This window comes from Lampetra planeri, chromosome 48, assembly GCF_965212315.1.
Source record: "Lampetra planeri chromosome 48, kcLamPlan1.2.h2, whole genome shotgun sequence".
NCBI classification, from domain to species: domain Eukaryota; kingdom Metazoa; phylum Chordata; class Hyperoartia; order Petromyzontiformes; family Petromyzontidae; genus Lampetra; species Lampetra planeri.
The window spans coordinates 2488547-2510021 of NC_136154.1; the positions used below are offsets into that span (position 1 = coordinate 2488547).

General features: G+C 42.8%; 1 protein-coding gene across 3 annotated transcripts in view; it reads left to right on the forward strand.

Annotated features, from left to right (window-relative positions):
* The window catches only part of LOC144733845 (scavenger receptor cysteine-rich domain-containing protein DMBT1-like), a 148708-nt gene that overhangs the window by 82601 nt on the left and 44632 nt on the right, over window positions 1–21475 (forward strand). For all 3 annotated transcript variants that reach the window (XM_078615848.1, XM_078615850.1, XM_078615849.1), the window contains 4 exons: window positions 3181–3486; window positions 4359–4403; window positions 6614–6931; window positions 16154–16453. In XM_078615848.1, the coding sequence (XP_078471974.1) occupies window positions 3181–3486; window positions 4359–4403; window positions 6614–6931; window positions 16154–16453 (969 nt within the window). The remainder of the gene's footprint in view (window positions 1–3180; window positions 3487–4358; window positions 4404–6613; window positions 6932–16153; window positions 16454–21475) is intronic.

Genomic DNA, 21475 nt, shown 5'->3' on the forward strand with positions numbered 1-21475 from the left:
TGGGGACCCTGGCAGGTGTATAAAAGCCGGACCCCTGACCCAAGTTCGGCAGTGTTCTTCAAGCCGAAGACTGAAGACCGGGCTTAGAGTAGGATCCTGGGACCCCAGACCCGCTGTCCTTGTAAGGGCCGGGACTGAGTGGGCCAGTGGCCGGGACCCGAGGACCTTGGCTGGGTCGGGTCAGGATGGCCTCCCATAGGGCCTCTAGCTGGAGGACTGAGTGCAGAGTGGTCCCCAGTGTGAGGAGGCACGATAGCCCGGAGGCCTTACCTCCCCAGGTAGCGGGTGTAAGGGGCCTTTACCCCTTCGTGTGGTTAATGCAGACTTGATGACTTGCAATGGGTGTGTCAATTTGGTGTTTGAACATCTTAACACAACTCCTGTATTATTGCCCAAAAGGCTAATGTCTAATTTTTTCAATATATATTTTTACACGATGATCAGTTCACTAAAGCTCTAAAATAGGCTTTATGTTTCACGATAGCATAAAGTTGCATGTGAATACAGCGTTACTTTGTATTTATTACAGAAAAAAACATCACAATAGTTTACATATTTGATACATATTCAGAAAATTTGTATTTAAAAAACAACAGTATGTATATGCGGATTTACTTCTGTATACAGTGAGGGAAAAAGTATTTGATCCCCTGCTGATTTTGTACGTTTGCCCACTGACAAAGAAATGATCAGTCTATACTTTTAATGGTAGGTTTATTTGAACAGTGAGATACAGAATAACAACAAAAAAATCCAGAAAAACGCAAGTCAAAAATGTTATTAATTGATTTGCATTTTAATGAGGGAAATAAGTATTTGACTCCTCTGCAAAACATGCCTTAGTACTTGGTGGCAAAACCCTTGTTGGCAATCACAGAGGTCAGACGTTTCTTGTAGTTGGCCACCAGGTTTGCACACATCTCAGGAGGGATTTTGTCCCACTCCTCTTTGCAGATCTTCTCCAAGTCATTAAGCTTTCGAGGCTCCCTCCACAGACTTTATATGGGATTAAGGTCTGGAGACTGGCTAGGCCACTCCAGGACCTTAATGTGCTTCTTCTTGAGCCACTCCTTTGTTTCCTTGGCCGTGTGTTTTGGGTCATTGTCATGCTGGAATACCCATCCACGACCCATTTTCAATGCCCTGGCTGAGGGAAGGAGGTTCTCACCCAAGATTTGACGGTACATGGCCCCGTCTATCGTCCCTTTGATGCGGTGAAGTTGTCCTATCCCCTTAGCAGAAAAACACCCCCAAAGCATAATGTTTCCACCTCCATGTTTGACAGTGGGGATGGTGTTCTTGGGGTCATAGGCAGCATTCCTCTTCCTCCAAACACGGCGAGTTGAGTTGATGCCAAAGAGCTCCATTTTGGTCTCATCTGACCACAACACTTTCACCCAGTTGTCCTCTGAATCATTCAGATGTTCATTGGCAAACTTCAGACGGGTATGTATATGTGCTTGCTTGAGCAGGGGGACCTTGCGGGCACTGCAGGATTTCAGTCCTTCACGGCATAGTGTGTTACCAACTGTTTTCTTGGTGACTATGGTCCCAGCTGCCTTGAGATCATTGACAAGATCCTCCCGTGTAGTTCTGGGCTGATTCCTCACCGTTCTCATGATCATTGCAACTCCACGAGGTGAGATCTTGCATGGAGCCCCAGGCCGAGGGAGATTGACAGTTCTTTTGTGTTGCTTCCATTTGCGAATAATCGCACCAACTGTTGTCACCTTCTCACCAAGCTGCTTGGCGATGGTCTTGTAGCCCATTCCAGCCTTGTGTAGGTCTACAATTTTGTCCCTAATATCATTGGAGAGCTCTTTGGTATTGGCAATGGTGGAGAGTTTGGAATCTGATTGATTGATTGCTTTTGTGAACAGGTGTCTTTTATACAGGTAACAAGCTGAGATTAGGAGCACTCCCTTTAAGAGTGTGCTCCTAATCTCAGCTCGTTACCTGTATAAAAGACACCTGGGAGCCAGACATCTTTCTGATTGAGAGGGGGTCAAATACTTATTTCCCTTATTAAAATGCAAATCAATTTATAACATTTTTGACATACGTTTTTCTGGATTTTTTGTTGTTATTCTGTCTCTCACTGTTCAAATAAACCTACCATTAAAATTATAGACTGATCATTTATTTGTCAGTGGGCAAACGTACAAAATCAGCAGGGGATCAAATACTCTTTTCCCTTACTGTACTTGTTTACCAACCGCGAGCATCTCGGTTTGAGTATACGCGAATCGGTAACCATGCCGAGTCGTGAAATATAAATTGGACCCGAAGCCTGCAGTGAATGGAGAAGGGGAGAGTATTGCATCTGTGCCCCGGAGGAAGAGGGTGAGGGGTGGGGTGAGCCCCTCCTCCTATACAACTTGAGTTAACGACGTTTGATGATTACAACAATAAGCAGAATTGTGAAGTTTTCATGTCACCACTGTGCGCCTACAAGTGTGAAGAACCTCGGGGCGTTAATGTGTTAATATGAAATTATGCAGTACGTGTTATTGGTTGCGTTAGTCACAGTGATGGAACATTACATGAATAGGCATGAAATTAACGGTGTTGTGTGCAGGAACTGTAGTGTGCATGTTGGTGTGGTTATATTTACGCGATCCAACCCAAAACAAATATGAATAATATTGGTCACGAAAGTCTGCATGTTAAATTGAGATACTGTATTTAATGTTCGTAAAAACAGCAATCAAAACAGTGCAAATATAATACCAGAGTAAAAGGAGCCATGTAAAGTTAGGTACAGGTGAAGGCAAAATATACATGTTAGCCTAACAGTGGCATAAAGACACGCGAATTAAAAAATACAAAACACATGGGAGCAAGAGGCACCAGAAAAAAATAGTTACATGCAGTGGCAAGTCAAATATGGTATTGTCTATATTTAACCCAGATTATCCTGGAAAAATTGGCAATTATGTTTTATTGCATCTCCTGTTTAAATAAATGAGACTGAATTATATTATTTGGGTCTTTTGGTAAAGTCACTTAGATAGTGACTTTACCGAAAGACCCAAAGAATATGAATTCCTGCAGTCACGAAAGCTTTAAGTCGAGACCGAATTAACCGACTAAATTATACTGATGATACTGACTGGCATTCAAAAGTTGTATAAGTCCAGATCACGTTATAATTTTACTGAACAATTTTTCTATCCACAGCTGCGGGACTTCGTCTGGTGAGTGGCAGGAACCGTTGTGAGGGACAGATAGAAGTCTTCAGGAACTCTGTGTGGAGTGGAGTGTGCAGTTCGGCGTTGGACACTCACGGCGCAGATACAATCTGCCGTCTTCTGGGCTGTGGATGGAGTTTGTCTCATGGGAACTTGACCCAGTTTGAGAATACATCCGCGACAATCCTATCGGACAGCATAACGTGTGGAACATTTCCAAATTCCATATTTGATTGCCTTCAGACGGGAATACATAGTTGCAGCAATGTTGAAACCGCTGCCGTAGTTTGCGAAAGTAAGTACCAAATGCACCCGCTTGACAATAAAAATAGGTCTGTGGATATTTTATAACTACTGAAAAGAGACATGGAATATACTCATTGAAAAAAACATTGTCACAAAAGAGGTGGACTAAATTATTCATGTTTAAAACGTTACACTGCAAACTACTCAATTGAGATTACATAGAGCAATGTCACCTCATACCTGCATCCTAATGCCTATTGTCGGTCGGTGCTGAATTGCATTTTGCTACATAATACCAACTAACACGGGAGGTCCCCTCCGAATGTATGACTTCTAATGTAAAGTGTTTTGAGTTGAGGATTAGATTTTTTAAGGAAAGAGAGTGGTGCTGTGGTAAAATATGCCTTAAAGGAAGCGGGTCTTGGGTTTGATTCCCGACTTGGGTGCCTTTGTGGAGTTTCTATGTTCTGCCCCTGTTCTGCATGTTTCCTCTGTAATATCCGATTTTATTACATAGCTAAAAAAGCTAAGACAAAGATCTTCTTTATAGCCTTAGCAGGCTCGCGGGGCAAGTGCTGTTAGTGCGCACTTATGAAAGCCGGCACTGCACACAAGGGGGTGGGTGACCAGCACCACACCCGGCTGCCTATGTCTACCTAGTCGCAATGTTTACAAATTGCAGCAGATACGTATATGAGGCTGAGTCGACCTAGGGGAGGCCCAGAACTGGTTCAACTAATAATTACTGGTGTTGGCCGTGAGCGGGAATCAAACTCAGGTCCTCGGGTTCGTAGCATTGCACGCTAACCATTAAACCACGGCTAAACAAAAAACGTGTAACTGGCTAAACATATTGGTTTAAAATGGGTTTTGGGGTCATCCTTTAATGAATCTCACAAATGTGTTGTGTTTTTTTGACAGCTGCTGAACCTACAAGCCAGAATTTGGTCATAACTCAAAGCCAAGGCTAGTATTGTCTATATTTTATATTCTTACCATGCCACATACAATTTTTTTTAGCAACAACACCATATAACACATTGTTTCAGAATACATCTTGGGACCTCCTTTGCCAGTACCAAAATATGAGAATAGGTTTTGTATCCTTTTTTCTGGAAACAAAAAAAAACCTTTTACAAGGAATCATGTCTGCATTAACCACACTACTTGTGGTCAGAACGAGGCTCAAAATAAATCTGTTTCTGGTGTGGACCAATCAGTGTCAAAGACAATGCATATATTATCAGAGTATGTTTTTTTTCTTCTGACCATAAGTATTGTGGTTAATGCAGCCATGATTCCTTGTAAAAGGGTTTTTTGTTGCCAGAAAAAGGGGAAAAACCCTATTCTCATTGTTGCATATTGTTAGTGTTATCACCATATGATTAGATATACAGGTGACCCCCGAATTACGATGGCTCGACTTGCGACTCCCCCCCTTTTTCGACCTTTCTTATAGTAAGACCCCCACAGTAACGACCAAAATTCGTAAAACGACCGCCTAATGACTGCTACCGACGCCGAGTCGATTGGCGTTGGTCGCAGCATGACAGGCGAGTATGCGCTTGTCATGCGCCGACTCGTCGCATGATGGCGCTGCTTTTCTCTTCCGCCGTATGTGTATGTACAGTACAGACCGTCAGTCTGCAGCTGCGCTAGAGCAAATATTTGTTAGCATTATTTTCATTTATTTTCGTGGTCAATTTCAAAATTTTTATGGTGTATAATGGGTGTCCAGGAATGGAACCCCAATTCATTACATTGCACCTATGGGAAATAAGGGTTACGACTTACGATCGTCATCCAGGAACCAATTAAGTTGTAGGTGCAAAGGTCGCTTGTACATATCAATATCATGAATGCATAAAGGCATAAAGCACCCGTATAATTTATTTTGGTTGTAGAATGTGGGCCCCTTCAAATAAGATATTTGGTTGAACCTATTAGGCAGGCTTGCTTATGCTTTGCCCATGACTTATTGTAGCTTAATTGCCCGAGTTGCACAAAAACAACATGACAATTAATTAAAGTGATGCGACCATACTCCCCACATGCTGGTAAATGCAGGTTGATGAAGATATCTAATACTTATTATCCTTATTTTTTTCTTACTTTTGCTATTTATGCATCTCCAAACAGTTACACCTTTATATGGGCTTGTCGGTTTGGTTTAAAAAAATAATGTAATGGTTAATTTATCATTAAATGTTTAGCATGTGTCATTGTTTATTTAATCAATGGAAATACAGCATAATATTCCAAATTATAATTGTTTTACATTTGATTGATGGTGCGACATGTGGTCTGTTGTATACAATTGTGGTAATGTACTTGTTAACATAATCTTCCTCTGCAGTTTATATGGGCAAATGTGAGAACTTTGTATATTTGAGGTTACATTACGGTCCAAATGTTTTGATATCAAGCCTTGCTCGTGTAATTGGTTCGTGTCTAATATGTTGGTAATTTTATTTCTTCTAATATGAATATTGTATATGCGTAATGGAGGATATGGGCATATCCATAGAGCACATATGCAGTAAGTCCTCATGTAACGCGCTAATAGTAGATGCGTTCCTGAAATGTACTGCGATAAGCGAAAAACGCGTAAAGTGAAAGTTATTTCCCCATAAATAATGTAGTAACGATGAAGTTTGGTGAGATACGATGAAACTACTTCGCATACCACGCAGTGAGGGTGCGCCGTTACTGCATTTCTTTATCAGCGTTATGGAATGCTATTTGCATGAATGACTCTATACAATGTAAGTATCATTTCGCATACTGAATCACTGTAAGATGTATTCTTGTTCATGTTTTTGTTTTTGTTTGTTGCGGTTGCTCACAGGGCTATACCTAATAAATGAACTTGAACTGTACTGCTCAGCTGTGCAGCTCCAAAAAGTAGTTGTCGACCGTTCAGAATCTGCCTTATAAAGGTGCACGTTTTGCGTTATGATGGCGTGCACGTTCCCTCATGGAAGAACCTTATTATTGCGAAAATGCATTGTAAATGTGCGTTAAGCGATGGCGTACCATACTATGAGTATATACTGTATGTATATAACACGTACAATATATACACATGGTATCTGTAGAATGATATGTGCTAAATTTATAACGGTTGTTATTCTCCCAAATAATCAATTTAAAGTTTCTATATCGTTGTTTTCCAGATGGAAGAGTGCAGCTGGTGGATCGAGAGTTAATGTGTCAGGGAAAGGTGGAGCTTTACAACAATGGTTCTGTGACCACATTTTGCAGAGACAGCTGGAATGTGTTTGGAAGTGAAGTCCTGTGCCAGCAATTGGAGTGTGGCAGCAATGTAGAGTATGCCTACTACTCGAACGACCAATATTACTTTGGCATTGGTCAGGGAACGTCACGGCAAGCCTCGTGTGGTGGCTCAGAGAAATCGATCACCGATTGCCAGATGTATCCAGCAAGTTCCTATTACTGCACAAACAAGGGGGCAGCTGGTGTTTCATGTACTGGTACGAGCACTCATTCGCTGTGTTGCTCTCGATTCCCACAGCCTCCATCCACGTAGCTTTAAAAATATTTTCCAAATAAACTGTGTGGAAATTTAGAGGGAAGATTGGTGCTAATGTGTCGTTTTTGTGAAATGGCACATTCATAACTTAACTAAAAAAATGAAAGGGACATTTTATTTCTTTGTTTGCCATGGTATGATTTTCCCCTCAAGTGTATTTTGCAAAATAGTAATGTAATAATACAGCTCCTTTTAACTATACTGTTGGATGAAGGCCTTCCTACAACAACTTGTCACGCAATGAAATAAATTAAATCATGTAACCTTTATACACAATTAAAACCGTCATCTTGGTGAATTGGACATCACTATTCTTAGGTTTGTTTCGGTAAAGTCACGTAGGTAAACCATTACAATTAAAATTAAGAAAAGTAAAATAAAATAAAAAATCACGACGTTTCGGAGGCAAACACAAGCTTCCGTCTTCAGGTGGAACCGTCACAGCCACGACAGCTGTATCAAGTAAATGAGAGATTACAAGAGATACCACTCCTTATATATAATGGTTGAGGGGGGAAGGGCCAGGAAAAAATAAAAACTAAACCTTTTTTCACACTTTTGTTATGTAAGCTAGGCGTAGTCACAAACCGCACCTCTCCATAACAAAGGCTCAGTCTTTTGTTATGCAGTCTATTCTTAGTCTTAAGCCTCACCTTACCATATTAATTAAAAGTGTGCTGTTCCTGGCCCTTCCCCCCTCAACCATTATATATACGGAGTGGTATCTCTTGTAATCTCTCATTTACTTGATACAGCTGTCGTGGCTGTGACGGTTCCACCTGAAGACGGAAGCTTGTGTTGCCTCCGAAACGTCGTGATTTTTTTTATTTATTTTTTATTTTACTTTTATTAATTTTAATTTTTTACCTACGTGACTTTACCGAAAAAACCTAAGAATATGAATCCTTGCAGTCACGAAAGCTTCAAATCTAGAATTGGACATCACTATTTCCAGTTCCGATATGCTTAGTTTAACACATTGGCTTTCACGACAAATATCATCCATAATAGAGGTTTTTTTTGGGTTAGATCGTGTAAATATATAAATAGGGATTACCGTTCATACAGCTATTTTAATACACAGGGAGGACAATATCAAAGGGCTCGCATAATGCGCATGCATAATGTACGTTGATTCATTAATCACCCCCACCCCCCACCCAAGAGCGCAGAAGTGTGCTCACCACATCTACGCCTCTATATAAGGAACGAAACAGGTGGGCTTCTCAACAAATCTGGCTGTCGCCTGATGAAGCTAGTTGTAATTACTGGTGAAACGTCGCACTCAGATTGTAAATGTTGTGGCTTGGCTCTCCAACACACCAGTGTGCTGTACTAGTTACGAATAACCCTTACTAGTTGGCTGTGTTGAGTGGTGGCGGGTTTTAACGACACATTTATATATTTACGCGATCTAACCCAAAAAAAAACCCAACTCTATTATGGCCAGATATGTTCATTAGAGATTTGACTTCCTGGCGATAAATCGAAGGGAAAATAATCATAATTAGAAGGTTATTTCCTGAGTAAAGCCCATTGAGCTAAGACGTATTTTATCAAGGGCAACTCGGCCAGCAAGTAACATTAAAGTGTTCCACAATTACAGATTTTAAAAAGAAACAAACTTTATAATAGTAATAACTGTTCAATATTACATTCACACTTACATTTGAATGATTTTAATACAGTCAATTTAAATAAGGACAGGGAATGCAGAATTTAGATGCCAAGAGACGAAACAAGGTGGTTCCAAAACTTTCCAGCAGCAGTTACATTAAATGTTTTTGATCCAAACTGTGTAGGATATCTGGGAAGTCTTAATAGACAATCAGACTTGTGTCACAGATATTTAGGATGGTTCATTGGTAATAACAACAATAGCCTCATGAATGAAAATTGCCCTGCAGTGAAAATGTCTTCTCACATCCAATGACATTTTCCCAGCCATGGCATAGAGGTAACAGTGATACATCCTATAAAATAACAGCAAACAGTCACCTTATAGAAGACGCAAGTTGAGGATAGTGCACAGGTGGTGAGTTACAGAAGAAATTCGTTGAAAACTCTTTGTTGCTGCTGCCATCTCCCACCCTAAACATGGTATCACCACCTTCACCAGGCAAGGCCTAATATCTAAAGTCCACCAAAAGTGATGACACATTGAAGATAATAAGTTGTTCAGGTGATGGACATCAATGTAAATATAAACCCCAAAAAGGAATGGCCATCACCACATCTACCAGCAGCCACTCACCCGGCTATAGATGTGGGTGGCTACAATAGCCACCACACACAATGGGCCTACTCGGTTAAATGGCACGAGACACATTTCTTATAAACAAACTCTAAATAGGCGGGCACATTTTGCTCTCAGTCCAGTAGAAAAAGAAGTACTCCCACCCAAAACGAATGCAACATCTTAAAAGAGGTCAAGAATGGACAGCCACTAATTTCTTTACAAACAATTGTAGGCAATTTTCCGAAGAGCCAACTAAAATCGCCAGTCCTGCACAGTGGATTCCTGATACCGGTCATCACCCCGCCTTTCCGATTAGCACGGTTAGCTATGTGAAATAAGTTCAACATACACCTAAAAATCACAGCTACCACTTTCGTACCTTTGGAAGGCCAACTGGGCTGGCTACACAAAGAAGTGGAAAAATAATTGAAGAACCTGGGGCCAAAGCTTGATATAGCTTTGTAAAAAAAATTACATCTGCCGCAAAAAAAGAAATCTCGAGGGGTCTCGGAAAATTTACATGACATGTTGGCAACCAGAGCAACTTTTGAAAGTGTTGATCAGAACTGATGGCCTGATAATTGAATCACACTGCTGGAGTTTATGAACTTGAAGGAAACACTGGGAAGACATCAGACGTGTACTCCACTCACTCTGGCCATAAAGCCTGGCAGCTCCTCAGGTGCATATACCGGCAAATCAATAGTGAATGCGGTGGCTTCCCACACGCTGTAATCCTGATCAAATACACTAATGGACATGTTCAGCAAATAAGCGGTTCAGAAATAACTTCCCTTCACCTTGAATCAACTACCGCAAGCAACATAACTATGCAAGCCGTGAATGTGGAAGCAGTCCTCAGGGCCACAAAATACAACACGGTACTGAAATATGATGGTCTGTGTCCTGAGTTTCTGAACAACCTGCGACTATATGGCCAACCTTGGCTCGCAAACTTATGTACTGTCATACACAGGGCAGACAATATCCTGAATGCATGAAAGCAAGCCAAATCCATCACCATTCTGGAACCGGAAAGCCACAAGACCACCTCCAACTACTAGACCAATATCCCTATAGTTCTCAACTTCCAAGCTAATGAAACATGCCATCCTTGCCAAAATTTCCCCCACCTACCTCCCAAACGAGCCAGTTTTGGAACACGCCATAGCTGCTGCGAACAAATCATTGACTTTATATCACCGTAATTGCAGCTGGTTTCCAGCGTTAATAGAAAACCAACGTAGCAATGATTAATGCCTCTTCTGATGCCTGTGAAAGTGTTTGGCGTCATGGCCTGCTGCTGAAGTTGGTCAATATCAGATGCCAATCTGCTGCTCACCTACTCGACGCGATGTTTAGCAAACGTACTCTCAGGATGAAAACCAACACCAACTATCGCCATTCGCCACTATATGGTAGTGATATCAATGATGGTGCATTTGCCATACTATGTGCACTTTAAGACCACGTGAAATGTCGAAGGGTCGCTGTCAGGAGGTAATGGGACAGACCCAGGTGCTATGGATTGACTGACCAATGACTGGTGCTTTCACCACCTGTGCCCCCCACTCGGCCCTCCGTTGTTAGAGGGCGACTGCCTTCAACTGCCCAGCAGCATCCTTCACGAGCTTCCTCCACAGAGCCCGATCTTGACATTGCTAATACCAGTCAGTGGCAAGTCCACTCAGCTCCGCATACTCTTGTACGACATCAATTAATCTCTTTCCTAAACCATGCTACACCCATTTATCACCTATCTTGAAAAAGAAAAGCTGTTTGGGCATGCATGAGGACTACATATCCCAGGCAATACAACGTTTCCTGTTCGAGGAGCTCACTGATGGGACTGTCCAGATCTTTCAAAAATTTGTGAGCTCACACGATCCAGCTTGGTTAAACTCAGAATGCATCATAGGCAGGCAAGCTTGAATTTTGTTTACATGTTCCATGAGGGAGGGTCCACGTTTTGCAAATATAGAGAAGGGAGGGCATTATTGTGGCCGAGAAAACCCGAACCTTCGTGTGGATTGACAGACCAGGTAGCTTTCACGCAGCATTATGCAGCCAATGAAAGATAATGCTGCTCGACTGATCTGGAGTGAGACTTCTGCTATCAAACTCGAGCTGGTCTTAAGTACACTGCCCAGATATGTAAATCTCCACTGCTCTTCACAAATGCCTTATCACTAATGGAGAGTTAATGGGGTGGCGTGTTTGATGTCACAAAATACCCAGGCAGGTGCTTAGTTTTGGTGGGGCTGATGGTAATGCCGATCCTCTTAGTAGCATGCTCCTGGTTAAGCAGCAGCACTTACAACTCTTCTCAGTGAGCAGGAATCACCAGATCAGCAAACATTACATGCTTAACCAATAGGAAGCCATCCCTCGACTTCACATGGGCATGGATCAGCCTCCCATTGTAACTGTACCAGATGGAAATTCCTCAGGTAGAGCCATGGATGGCTTCCTGAACTACGTGGGTGGACGAAAAATATTTTAAATAATCTAGGAGGCAGGTGACATCCCTGTCGCACCCCAACGTGAACAAGGAATGGCTCTAACTCCCAGGCACGTAGCTTTATCCGGGTCTTCCCACCATCATGGAGGTCCTTGGTGATTGTGAGCATCGAGTCAGGGACTTCGAAAGCATGAAGAACAACCCAGAGCCGTGGCCTATTGATAGTATCATAGGCCTTAACCAGGTAAATAAAGTAGAGATGTAGGTCCTGTTGAATTTCCCTACACTTCTGATGTAGAAGGCGGACAGAGAATATGGCATCTGTGCCGGACCGCCTTAGCCTGAACCCACATTAGGGCTCAGCAAGCCTCTCCAAAATGAGCCTGGCAAGGCAATGGTGAGCTTTCGCAGGATACTGAGGAGGAACGTTTGCCTGTAGTTGTTACAATCTGTGCGGTCCCCCTTCTTAAACAACGGGACCACCCGGGCATCCTTCAAATCGTGTGAAACTCGTTCAGTGGTCCATATTGTTGTATTGATATCACATAGTACATTCTGCACATAAGCACCACCCTCCATGGGCAGTGCGCTTGGGAGATGATCTTTGCCCAGAACTTTTCCTTGTCTCAGACTCTGGATGGGCTTCCGTACTTCCTCAACATCATCCCCACCTTGCCCCATGATGTTTTCTGGGCTGAGAGATTTCTCTTCCCCCAAAACCTCACGGAAATGCTCAGTAAATCTGCAAACCTGTTCCTTGGAGTGAGAGATCGGATCACCAATCTTTTCCCTAAGGACGGTGATAGGTGTGGAGCTAGAACTTACTTTTTGGATAGAATTAAATAGTCATTTGTGATCACAGACTACTGAGGCAGATTCCATCTCCTCAAAAACTCACAACCAGCGCTCATCCTTGCAAGTCCGCATGGTTCTACAAACCTCTAAGTGAAGGCTGCGGTAAACCTACTTTTCAGACGTGGAATGCAGGAGATGAATGGAGAGAGCCTGTCACTTTTTCTCAGCTATACAGAACACCTTCTTTGTCAGTCATGGTCTCTGAAGAGGTTTGGACTGCGTCCCCAAAATAGCTATTGCAGCTGCATGAGTCACATTCCTAAACCTCACCCATTTCCCTTTGACATGAGGGGGTGGGAGGAACACGATATCAACCCAGCTCCAAGCAATTACGACGACGGAAAAATAGAAGACGTATTTTACACATGACAAGCTGATGAACAGTGGGCAAATCAGCTCCACGGTAAGTCCTGGTGTGCATCCATAATGTGTAGATGCGCCGATGCCAGAACTGTGTTTAATTAATTACAAGTCCATGGGCTGTACAGAAGTCTAACGCCTCCTACTGTTGTTATTGAGCTGATCTGGCCCATGCCTTCCAATTACTCCAGCCCAGGTGCCAGCGTCATGACCCACACGGGCATTAAAGTCACCAACATGACTATTTCCCGCGGGGCTACTTTAGCTAGCACCTGTGACGGGATGTCATAGAAGGCTTCAGACTCATCAACCTTGCCTGCATCTCTCCACTGATGTTCATCTTTTGTGGGGCTGTAAGCCACCACCACCATTCCTCGCCTCCCATTGATGGAGTCGAGCCTACAAAAGTCTGGGACCTTGCAGCTTCCTACACCTCACTCCCTGTTGTTTGGCAATTTCCTGCCCTAAGTAGAGAACTATCCACCCATCAGTGACTAGATTCAGAACAAGTTCACCGGATCTCGTGAATAACACTGATCCAGAATGTACTGGTTCAGCTCTCGACAGATGATGTGCAGCCACTCCTCTGCAGTGAGCGTTCGCACATTCCACATTGGTACTTGTAGTGGCTTTTTGCCATTTCTTAATGAACTCTAAGGGTGCGGGTTCCGTTTCCTAGCTATGCCAAATTGGGTTTGACCAGATGTCATATATGCCTGTTACCCGCAGCCTCTGGCACAAGCTTAATTTGATCTTTAATTCGTGGTTTCGTGGTACTTGAATTGAAGGTAGAGGGGTCACCAGCCCCTCGTAACCTGCCCAGAGTTCCCATTTGCTGCTGTGGTGGCATTGCTCATAGCCAAGACAACAGGCTGAATACCTCATTGGTGAACACAGCCACATGGGAAAGTAATGCTCGATACTAGCACCAACGCTAATTGATATACATAGATGACCTGCCATGTACATCATCTCACAAGTTCATATCTAGAGATGGCATAGCCCTTGCTGCACAGGGCACAAACCTCAAGAAAATTGCCATTACTCTAACAGCTAATATAACAGTTTAACATGTAGACTTTCACAACCAATAGGATCCATAAGGAAGGTTTTTCGCGTAAATATAGACCAAAAAAAACTCTATTTTGTAACTCATCATTTTATTGCAGCCATGCTTCTGTCGCTGGAGACTCCAATCATATACTTTCAAAAACAGCACTTTTCTCCTGAAATATCATTCAGAAGATGCCTCCCTTGATGTGTTCTTCGGTAGCCCAGTGAGCTATGACCCCACAATAATACATCTAGGAGTTATGATGGACAGAAGCCAGAATTTCAAGCCACACATCCGATAAAACACCAAAGCAAAAATCGCCCTGTTACAATATCTAGCAGCAATAACTTAGGCACCGCAGCTGATGAGCTGTGAACTGCTTCACTTTGAGGAATCTACTCAGTGGCAGTCATCAAGCTCCAACCTGGTCCGGGAGCTCGTCCACAAAACTCACTGGCAATGTGTTAATTCTGCCACTGAGTGATACTGGATTTCCTCACACGGGCAAGTCAAACCTTTTGTAGCTCAGTTACTGTACACCTAAATGACTGCCGTACATGCATCTCTAATTATTGCGTGTTCAGACCATGAGACAATACTCAATTATGGCAGCCATCCCAGTGTCAGCATGGTTGGAAGCTTGCCCACACGTTGAATAGTTACTGCACCACGTTCTGCACTCAGTGTGGTGGAATATGTTTAAGAGGTTACTCTTCGTGCCCTACCTTCGAGGTAAGGTGAAAACCACTTGAGGAAATTACCATACTCAGCAGAACTGCAGGTGCTCCAATCGTGCACCGAGGTCCAAAGTGTCAAATGCCATGAAGTGATGAAGGAGGACTAAGATGAAGCGAGTGTTGCAATCTTTCGCTATTAGGTTATCATTAACCACCCTAACAAGGACTTCTAGATTTGAAGCTTTCGTGACTGCAAGGATTCATACTCTTAGTTCTTTCGGTAAAGTCACGTAGGTAAAAAATGAAATTAAAATTAATAAAAAATAAAACAGCCAGTGAAGGAGGGATTCAAGATGCACTTAAGAGCTTACATCTTGAATCCCTCCTTCACTTGATGCAGCAAATCTGGCTGTGACGGTCCCACCTGATGGCGGAGACTTGTGTTGCCTCCGAAACGTCGTGATATTTATTGTTTTATTTGTATTAATTTTAATTTCATCTTTTACCTACGTGACTAACAAGGACTGTCTCGATGATGTTCCTTTGTCAAAATCGGGAGTGCGAGAAGACCATAGATGTTTTGATTGACCAATGCTCATCCAGCTGCTGTGCAACCACCATCTTAATAACTTTACTCACAAAGGGCAGGTTCGAGACAGGTCTTTAGTTATAAAGTATGTCTTACCAACGGAGGACTTTCTCAATAGAGGTCGAATGACCATTTTGTTAAGGGGAGCGTGGGAGGTTCCTCTTTCCATTGATTGCCAGACTATTTTATCCAGGACTGTGCTGCAATTAAACATTTTTCCTTAGTGTGTTCAGTTGGTGGCTCACATTTTTTTTAAGTTACATAATAATGGTTGGGCACTGGGACAAGTGCTCCGAATCGTATGAGGACCATTTATGATATACAATGTGATTTTAATTCTTCATTTTAATAGTATATGTTGTTTTTCTCTTTATTTAATTCTTAAATGTGTTCGTGTTAATGTTAGGTTACATACTCTTTGGTTCTTTCGGTAAAATCACGTAGATGAAAAATAAAAATTATAATAAAAAAATTAAATGAAAATAACTAAATTGACGTTTCGGAGGCAACACAAGCTTCCGTCATCAGGTGGAACAGCGACAGCAAAATTACTGTAGTGAGTGCTCTTTCTACTCACTACAGTAATTTTGCTGTGGCTGTTCCACCTGATGACGGAAGCTTGTGTTGCCTTCGAAACGTCGTGATTTAATTTAGTTATTTTCATTTTTATTTTTATTTTTCATATACGTGACTTTACCGAAAGAACCAAAGAGTATAGATCCTTGCAGTCACGAAACTTCAAATCTAGAAATGTTAGGTTAGTAATACTTAGTGAGGATCATAGAGATACATAGAGACGCATAGAGATACCTAGATACTCATAGAGACTCAGATATCTGGAGATTTAGAGTGATAAAACACTTCATAAATGAGTCTTGTCGGATGTATGATGCTCATGTTTCACAATGGCTTTTATTTTAACCTGCAGCTGCAGGGCTTCGTCTGGTTGGTGGCAACAACCGCTGTGAGGGCCGGATGGAAGTCTACAAGGACCGCATATGGGGCGAGCTATGCAGCTCCACTCTAAACAGAGACATTGCAGACGGCATTTGCCGTCTCCTTGGCTGTGGTTGGAGCCTTGTGTATGGTAACCTGTCGACATTTGGACAAGGAAATGGAACCATCTTCCCAAATAACTTGTATTCCATATCAAACACAATAGCCAACAGTCTTAGTTTCGGAACAAACATGTGTAGCCATAACCAGACTGCTGCCATCATTTGTGAAGGTAAGCCTATACGATTGGTTTTATATTTTTGGCGGTAATGAATTTACATATCTTACTGGAGGGCAGATTGTCCTACAGACTGCGTTATCTTCGCCAATGGTTTTCCCCTACTCTCAACTCTTTCATCTTACTGGTTTCTCCACCATTGGCTGTGCCAACAATCACCAGACGCTGCTCACCACCTGACATTGCCACACGATACTCACAAATCACCTGACACCATTGCCAGTCACCCACCACTCAACTGGCATTTGACCCTTACCAGACACCATTCACCAGACATCTCACCACTCCCATGACACAAGTCATCCACCTGCCCCTTACGACACACACATGAGATGTCACCACTCGGTAGACACTCACCAAACACGCGACTTTCTTGAAACTCAGCAGACATCACCCAGCACTCACCAGTTTAATCGTTTACATACGCACACAAACAACAACACCACTCAACACAATTATACCATTTCACCACACCACTGCATGACTTACTACACCACTACACCATTACAGTACACACTACATCACCATTCTCTACACTACCACACCATTTCACCATACCACTGCATGAATTACTACACCATTACAGTACACCCTACACCACTCCTGCAAACTACGATGCCATTTCACCACAGCACGACATGAATACACCACACTCCTACACAACGTTACGGTGCACACTGCACCACTGCTTGACATGACTACACCATTTCACTATTCAACAAACACTATACCGCACTACTAAACTATACTCCTAATCACTGCACTACACCATACACCTACACTTCACCACTTCTTCTTTGGTGCTGCCTAACGGCGTATGCGACTTCACGATGATATTGGTCCCGGTCTAGCACGGCGTGTAGAGTTTGTGCTGTTGTTAATTGTAGCCATGTTTTGATGTTACTGAGCCATGTCGTTTTTGGCCGTCCTGGTCGTTTTTTCCCTTCGATTTTTCCTTCCAGGATTTGCTTTAATAGCTGGTATTTGTGGTCGTTTCTGGCAATGTGGCCTAGGTAGTAACACTTCCTGCTAATGATGGTCTTCAGCAGTTGCCTGTCAGTGCCCATATCTTGCAGAACTTGTGTATTGGTGGTTTTGGCTGTCCATGGGATTTTCAACATTCTTCGATACAGCCACATTTCGAAAGCTTCGAGCCTTTTTGTTGCTGCTGTTGTCAGTGTCCACGTCTCTACTCTGTACAGCAAAATTGACCAGATGTAGCATTTCAGTGTGCGCAGTTTCAGTGATGTACTCAAGTTGCGGTCTGCAAGGAGTGTTTCCATTTAATAAATGCTTGCCTTGCTTGTTCAATTCTGCTCTTGATTTCGACTTCATGATTCAACTGATCGTCAATGATTACACCAAGGTATTTAAATCGGTGTACTTGTTCCAATGTTTCACTGCCCAGCTTGATTGTTATTTCGCTTGTAGTTCGGCTGACCTTCATAACCTTTGTTTTCTTTTTGTTAATTCGTAAGCACCATATTTGACTCTCTGCGGCAACCTCGTCCAAGATTTGTTGTAGGTCTTGTTCCGAATCGGCCAGCAGTGCAGTGTCGTCGGCATACCTGATGTTGTTGATGTATTGTCCATTGACTTTAATACCAATGTTTTTATCTGCTAGTGTTCAATCAAAAATCTGCTCCGAGTAGATGTTGAAAAGACTCGGTGACAGTGGGCAGCCTTGTCGTACACCTTTTTGTATTGGTGTTGGGTCTGTCAATTCGTTGTCATATCGGAGTTGGGCTGTTTGCTTCCAATAAAGAGCAATGATGAAGTTGATGTCGTTTTCATCTAGTCCCAGTTGTTTTTTTATAGAGCTGCTAGTCGGTCGTGGTCTACTGAGTCAAAGGCTTTCTCGTAATCTATGAAGCAGATGTACGCTTCTTTCTGATGTTCGTAGCATCGCTGTAGTAGTATCTGTAGACAGAATATTGCTTATCTTGTGCCTAGTCCTTTGCAGAAGCCAAACTGTGTGTTCTTCAATGCATTTTCGCATGTGGAGCGTATGCGCTGTTGGATCACCTTCAGGAAGACTTTTAGCACGTGGCTCATCAAGCTTATCAGTCTGTAGTCTTCGCATTTCCGGCTTGTTACTTTCTTTGGTATGGCCACAAAGATGGATTGTAGCCAGTCGGGTGGAATTTTATTGCCATTGTATATTTGATTGTACCAATTAGTCAGTTGTATGTTGTTGCTGTCTAATAGTTTGAGCAATTCTACATGGATTGTGTCGGGCCCGCACGCTGTGCCTGGCTTAGCTGTTTTGATTGCATGTTCTACTTATGATGTTAAAATGTGTAGAGCGTCTTTCGACTTCTGTTGGTCTTTTTCTGCAGGTGTTCTCGCGGCGCCAAAGAGCTTGTGTATATAGTTTGTCCAGGTGTCCATTTTTTCTTGTTTATTTAGGATTGGTTGGTTGTTGTCCGCATACAAGGCAGCTGTTGGGGCTGGTCTGTAAATGTTACCAGCTTCTTTGAGCTTCTTGTGCAGAGTAAAATTGTCATGTTTTTTAATTAGTTCTTCAATCTCGGCGCATTGTTCTTCCATCCACTTTTCTCTTGCCTGTCGGATTGCTTCTCTGATCTTCTGTTTGCATTTGTTTGTACTTCTCCAAGTTGTTATTTTTGTACATTCTTCGTTTGCTCATTAGATCGAGAATATATTGTGTCATCCATCGTTGTTTCTTTTTCGGTGACTGGTGTCCCAGCATGACTTCTGTTGTTTCTGTGATGCATTGTTTGAACGAGCGCCAGTACTCCTGAACATCTGCTGTTTCTGTTGTTATTGAGCGGATGCTATCGTTGAGATGTTGCTGTACTTGTCTTTTATCGGCGCTGTTCTTCAGTTTCTCCAGGTCTGTATTGATCGCAATTTGAGTCTTATTATAGCTGTTACTGGGTTATGATCTGACGATATATCGGCTCCAGGGTAGGTTTTTGCTGTAATCACACTGGACTTAAACCTGATGTTAATTAGGATATAATCGATTTGGTTCCAGACGATGTTGTTGTCGGAGTCTTGCGGTGAGGTCCACGTGTACAGTCGTCGAGGTGGTAATTGGAACCACGTGTTAGCAATACTGAAACGTTCTTCTTGGCATAATTGAACCAGTCTGTCGCCTCGTCCATTCCTTGTTCCTAGTCCGTGTTCTCCGACAATGTTCTGCATTCGACCGTGGCCAACCTTGGCGTTGAAGTCGCCGAGGATTATAGTGATGTCTTGTTTCTTCAGCGGCTTCAGCGTGTTGGTTAGTTGCTCATAAAACGATTCGATTTCATGATCTTGTTTGTCTGCTGTTGGAGCATAAACCTGTAGAATGTTGACGTTGACTTTGTTGCCTGCTAATTGTAGTAGTGCTATTCGTTCTGATACTGGGATAAAGTTGATGACTTTATTCGCTAATTTCTTGTGTACTATAAAGGCGACACCGTATGTTTGTTTGATGTTTTCTTCTCCTCCGGAGCAGAGGATGTGGTGTTCACTCGATATAATCTATTTTGTTCCAGGCCATTTAGGTTCGCTTAGACCGATTATGTTGATTTTAAGTCGATCCATTTCTTGTATGACATTGGCTATTTTTTCTGCTTGAAGTAAACTTCTAACGTTCCAAGTTGCTACTTTGAAAGGGTTCTTTGACACAAGCTCGGAGATTCTTAGCACCCCTGTCCTATTTAAAGGACGCCGATACTCAGGGCCTTTGCTGATTTTGCTTGTCATCATCACCACACGAATACATTACACCGTATTCAATCACTCATTCGCTCACTCGATCCCCTCATTTCTTTATTTACTCGTGCAGCCTTTATTTACTCATCATATCATTCACGCGTTATTTCTACATTTTCTGATTTCTTGAATTTTCATTCTTGCCTCAATCCAATCAAACATTTCGTCCATTTCCTCTCCCCACTGCCATGGCTTCCTGCAGGCCCAGCTGTTGTTAGGGACGCCGCTGCTAGGGAAGCCATTGCTAGTGACGCCTGTCACGAGCCTCGCGGTTGGCCCTAGCTGCCAGAAGCTATACATTTGATTTCGTAGTGCATATGATCTACTTAGTTTCGTGGGATTGTTTATTCTGTAGTCCACATGTTTATATTGATTCACATCGTGCCTTGATTTAAGGTGTTTTACAATAATTATACACTTATGCATAAGATAGTGGTTAAAATGAACAGTGGGTTATTAAAATTGGTGGTGTAGTTTTGGTGACAGGAGGACAGGTGGGAATGATGAAGGAGGTGTTGAGGTTAGAGATAGTGATAGAGAAAGTGACAGGGGTAGGTATGGGTAGAGTGGTGATAGGGGTTTGGGTAGTGATAATGACTGGGTAGTTAAAGTGGTAAGTGTGGTGATAGGGGTAGTCATAGGGGTGGTGATAGGGGTTGGGGTAGTGATCAGGGTTGGGGTAGTGGTAGGGGTAATGGTGGTGAAAGGAATAGGAGTAGTGATATGGGTAGGGGGTGGTGATAGAAATAGGGTCGTGATAGGGGTTGGAGTAGTGGTAGGATTAATGGTGTTGAAATTAATAAAAGTAGTGATATGGGTAGGTGTGGTGATAGGGGTAGGGGAAGTGATCAGGGTAGGGGTAGTGGTAGAGGTTGTCGTAATGATAGGGGTAATGGTGGCGAAAGGGGTAGACTTGTCGTAGCTGGGGGGCGCTGGCAGGCAGTTGCAGGGCTAGGGGAGAAGTGATGGGGGTTGTTCTAAGGGAGGAATGAACGCTGCAGATTGTTGTTATAGTGAAGATGATTACTGTGTGTGCTGCAATGGGAGTTGGTTCAGTGAAGGTTAGCGAGAAGGGAACCGGGAAGAGAGAGTGAGACTGGGCGCAGGGCGAGGGAGGTACAGAGAGGGGGACGGTGGAGACTTAGGAGTGTAGATGACGGGATGGGACAAGAGTAGCGAGGGATGAGATAAGCGAGATGAGGTGGGGCAAGACAATGGAGGGATTAATGAACCCAGAGTCAGAAATGTCAATGGACAGCGATGGTAGACAGGGAGCCGGTGGAGTTG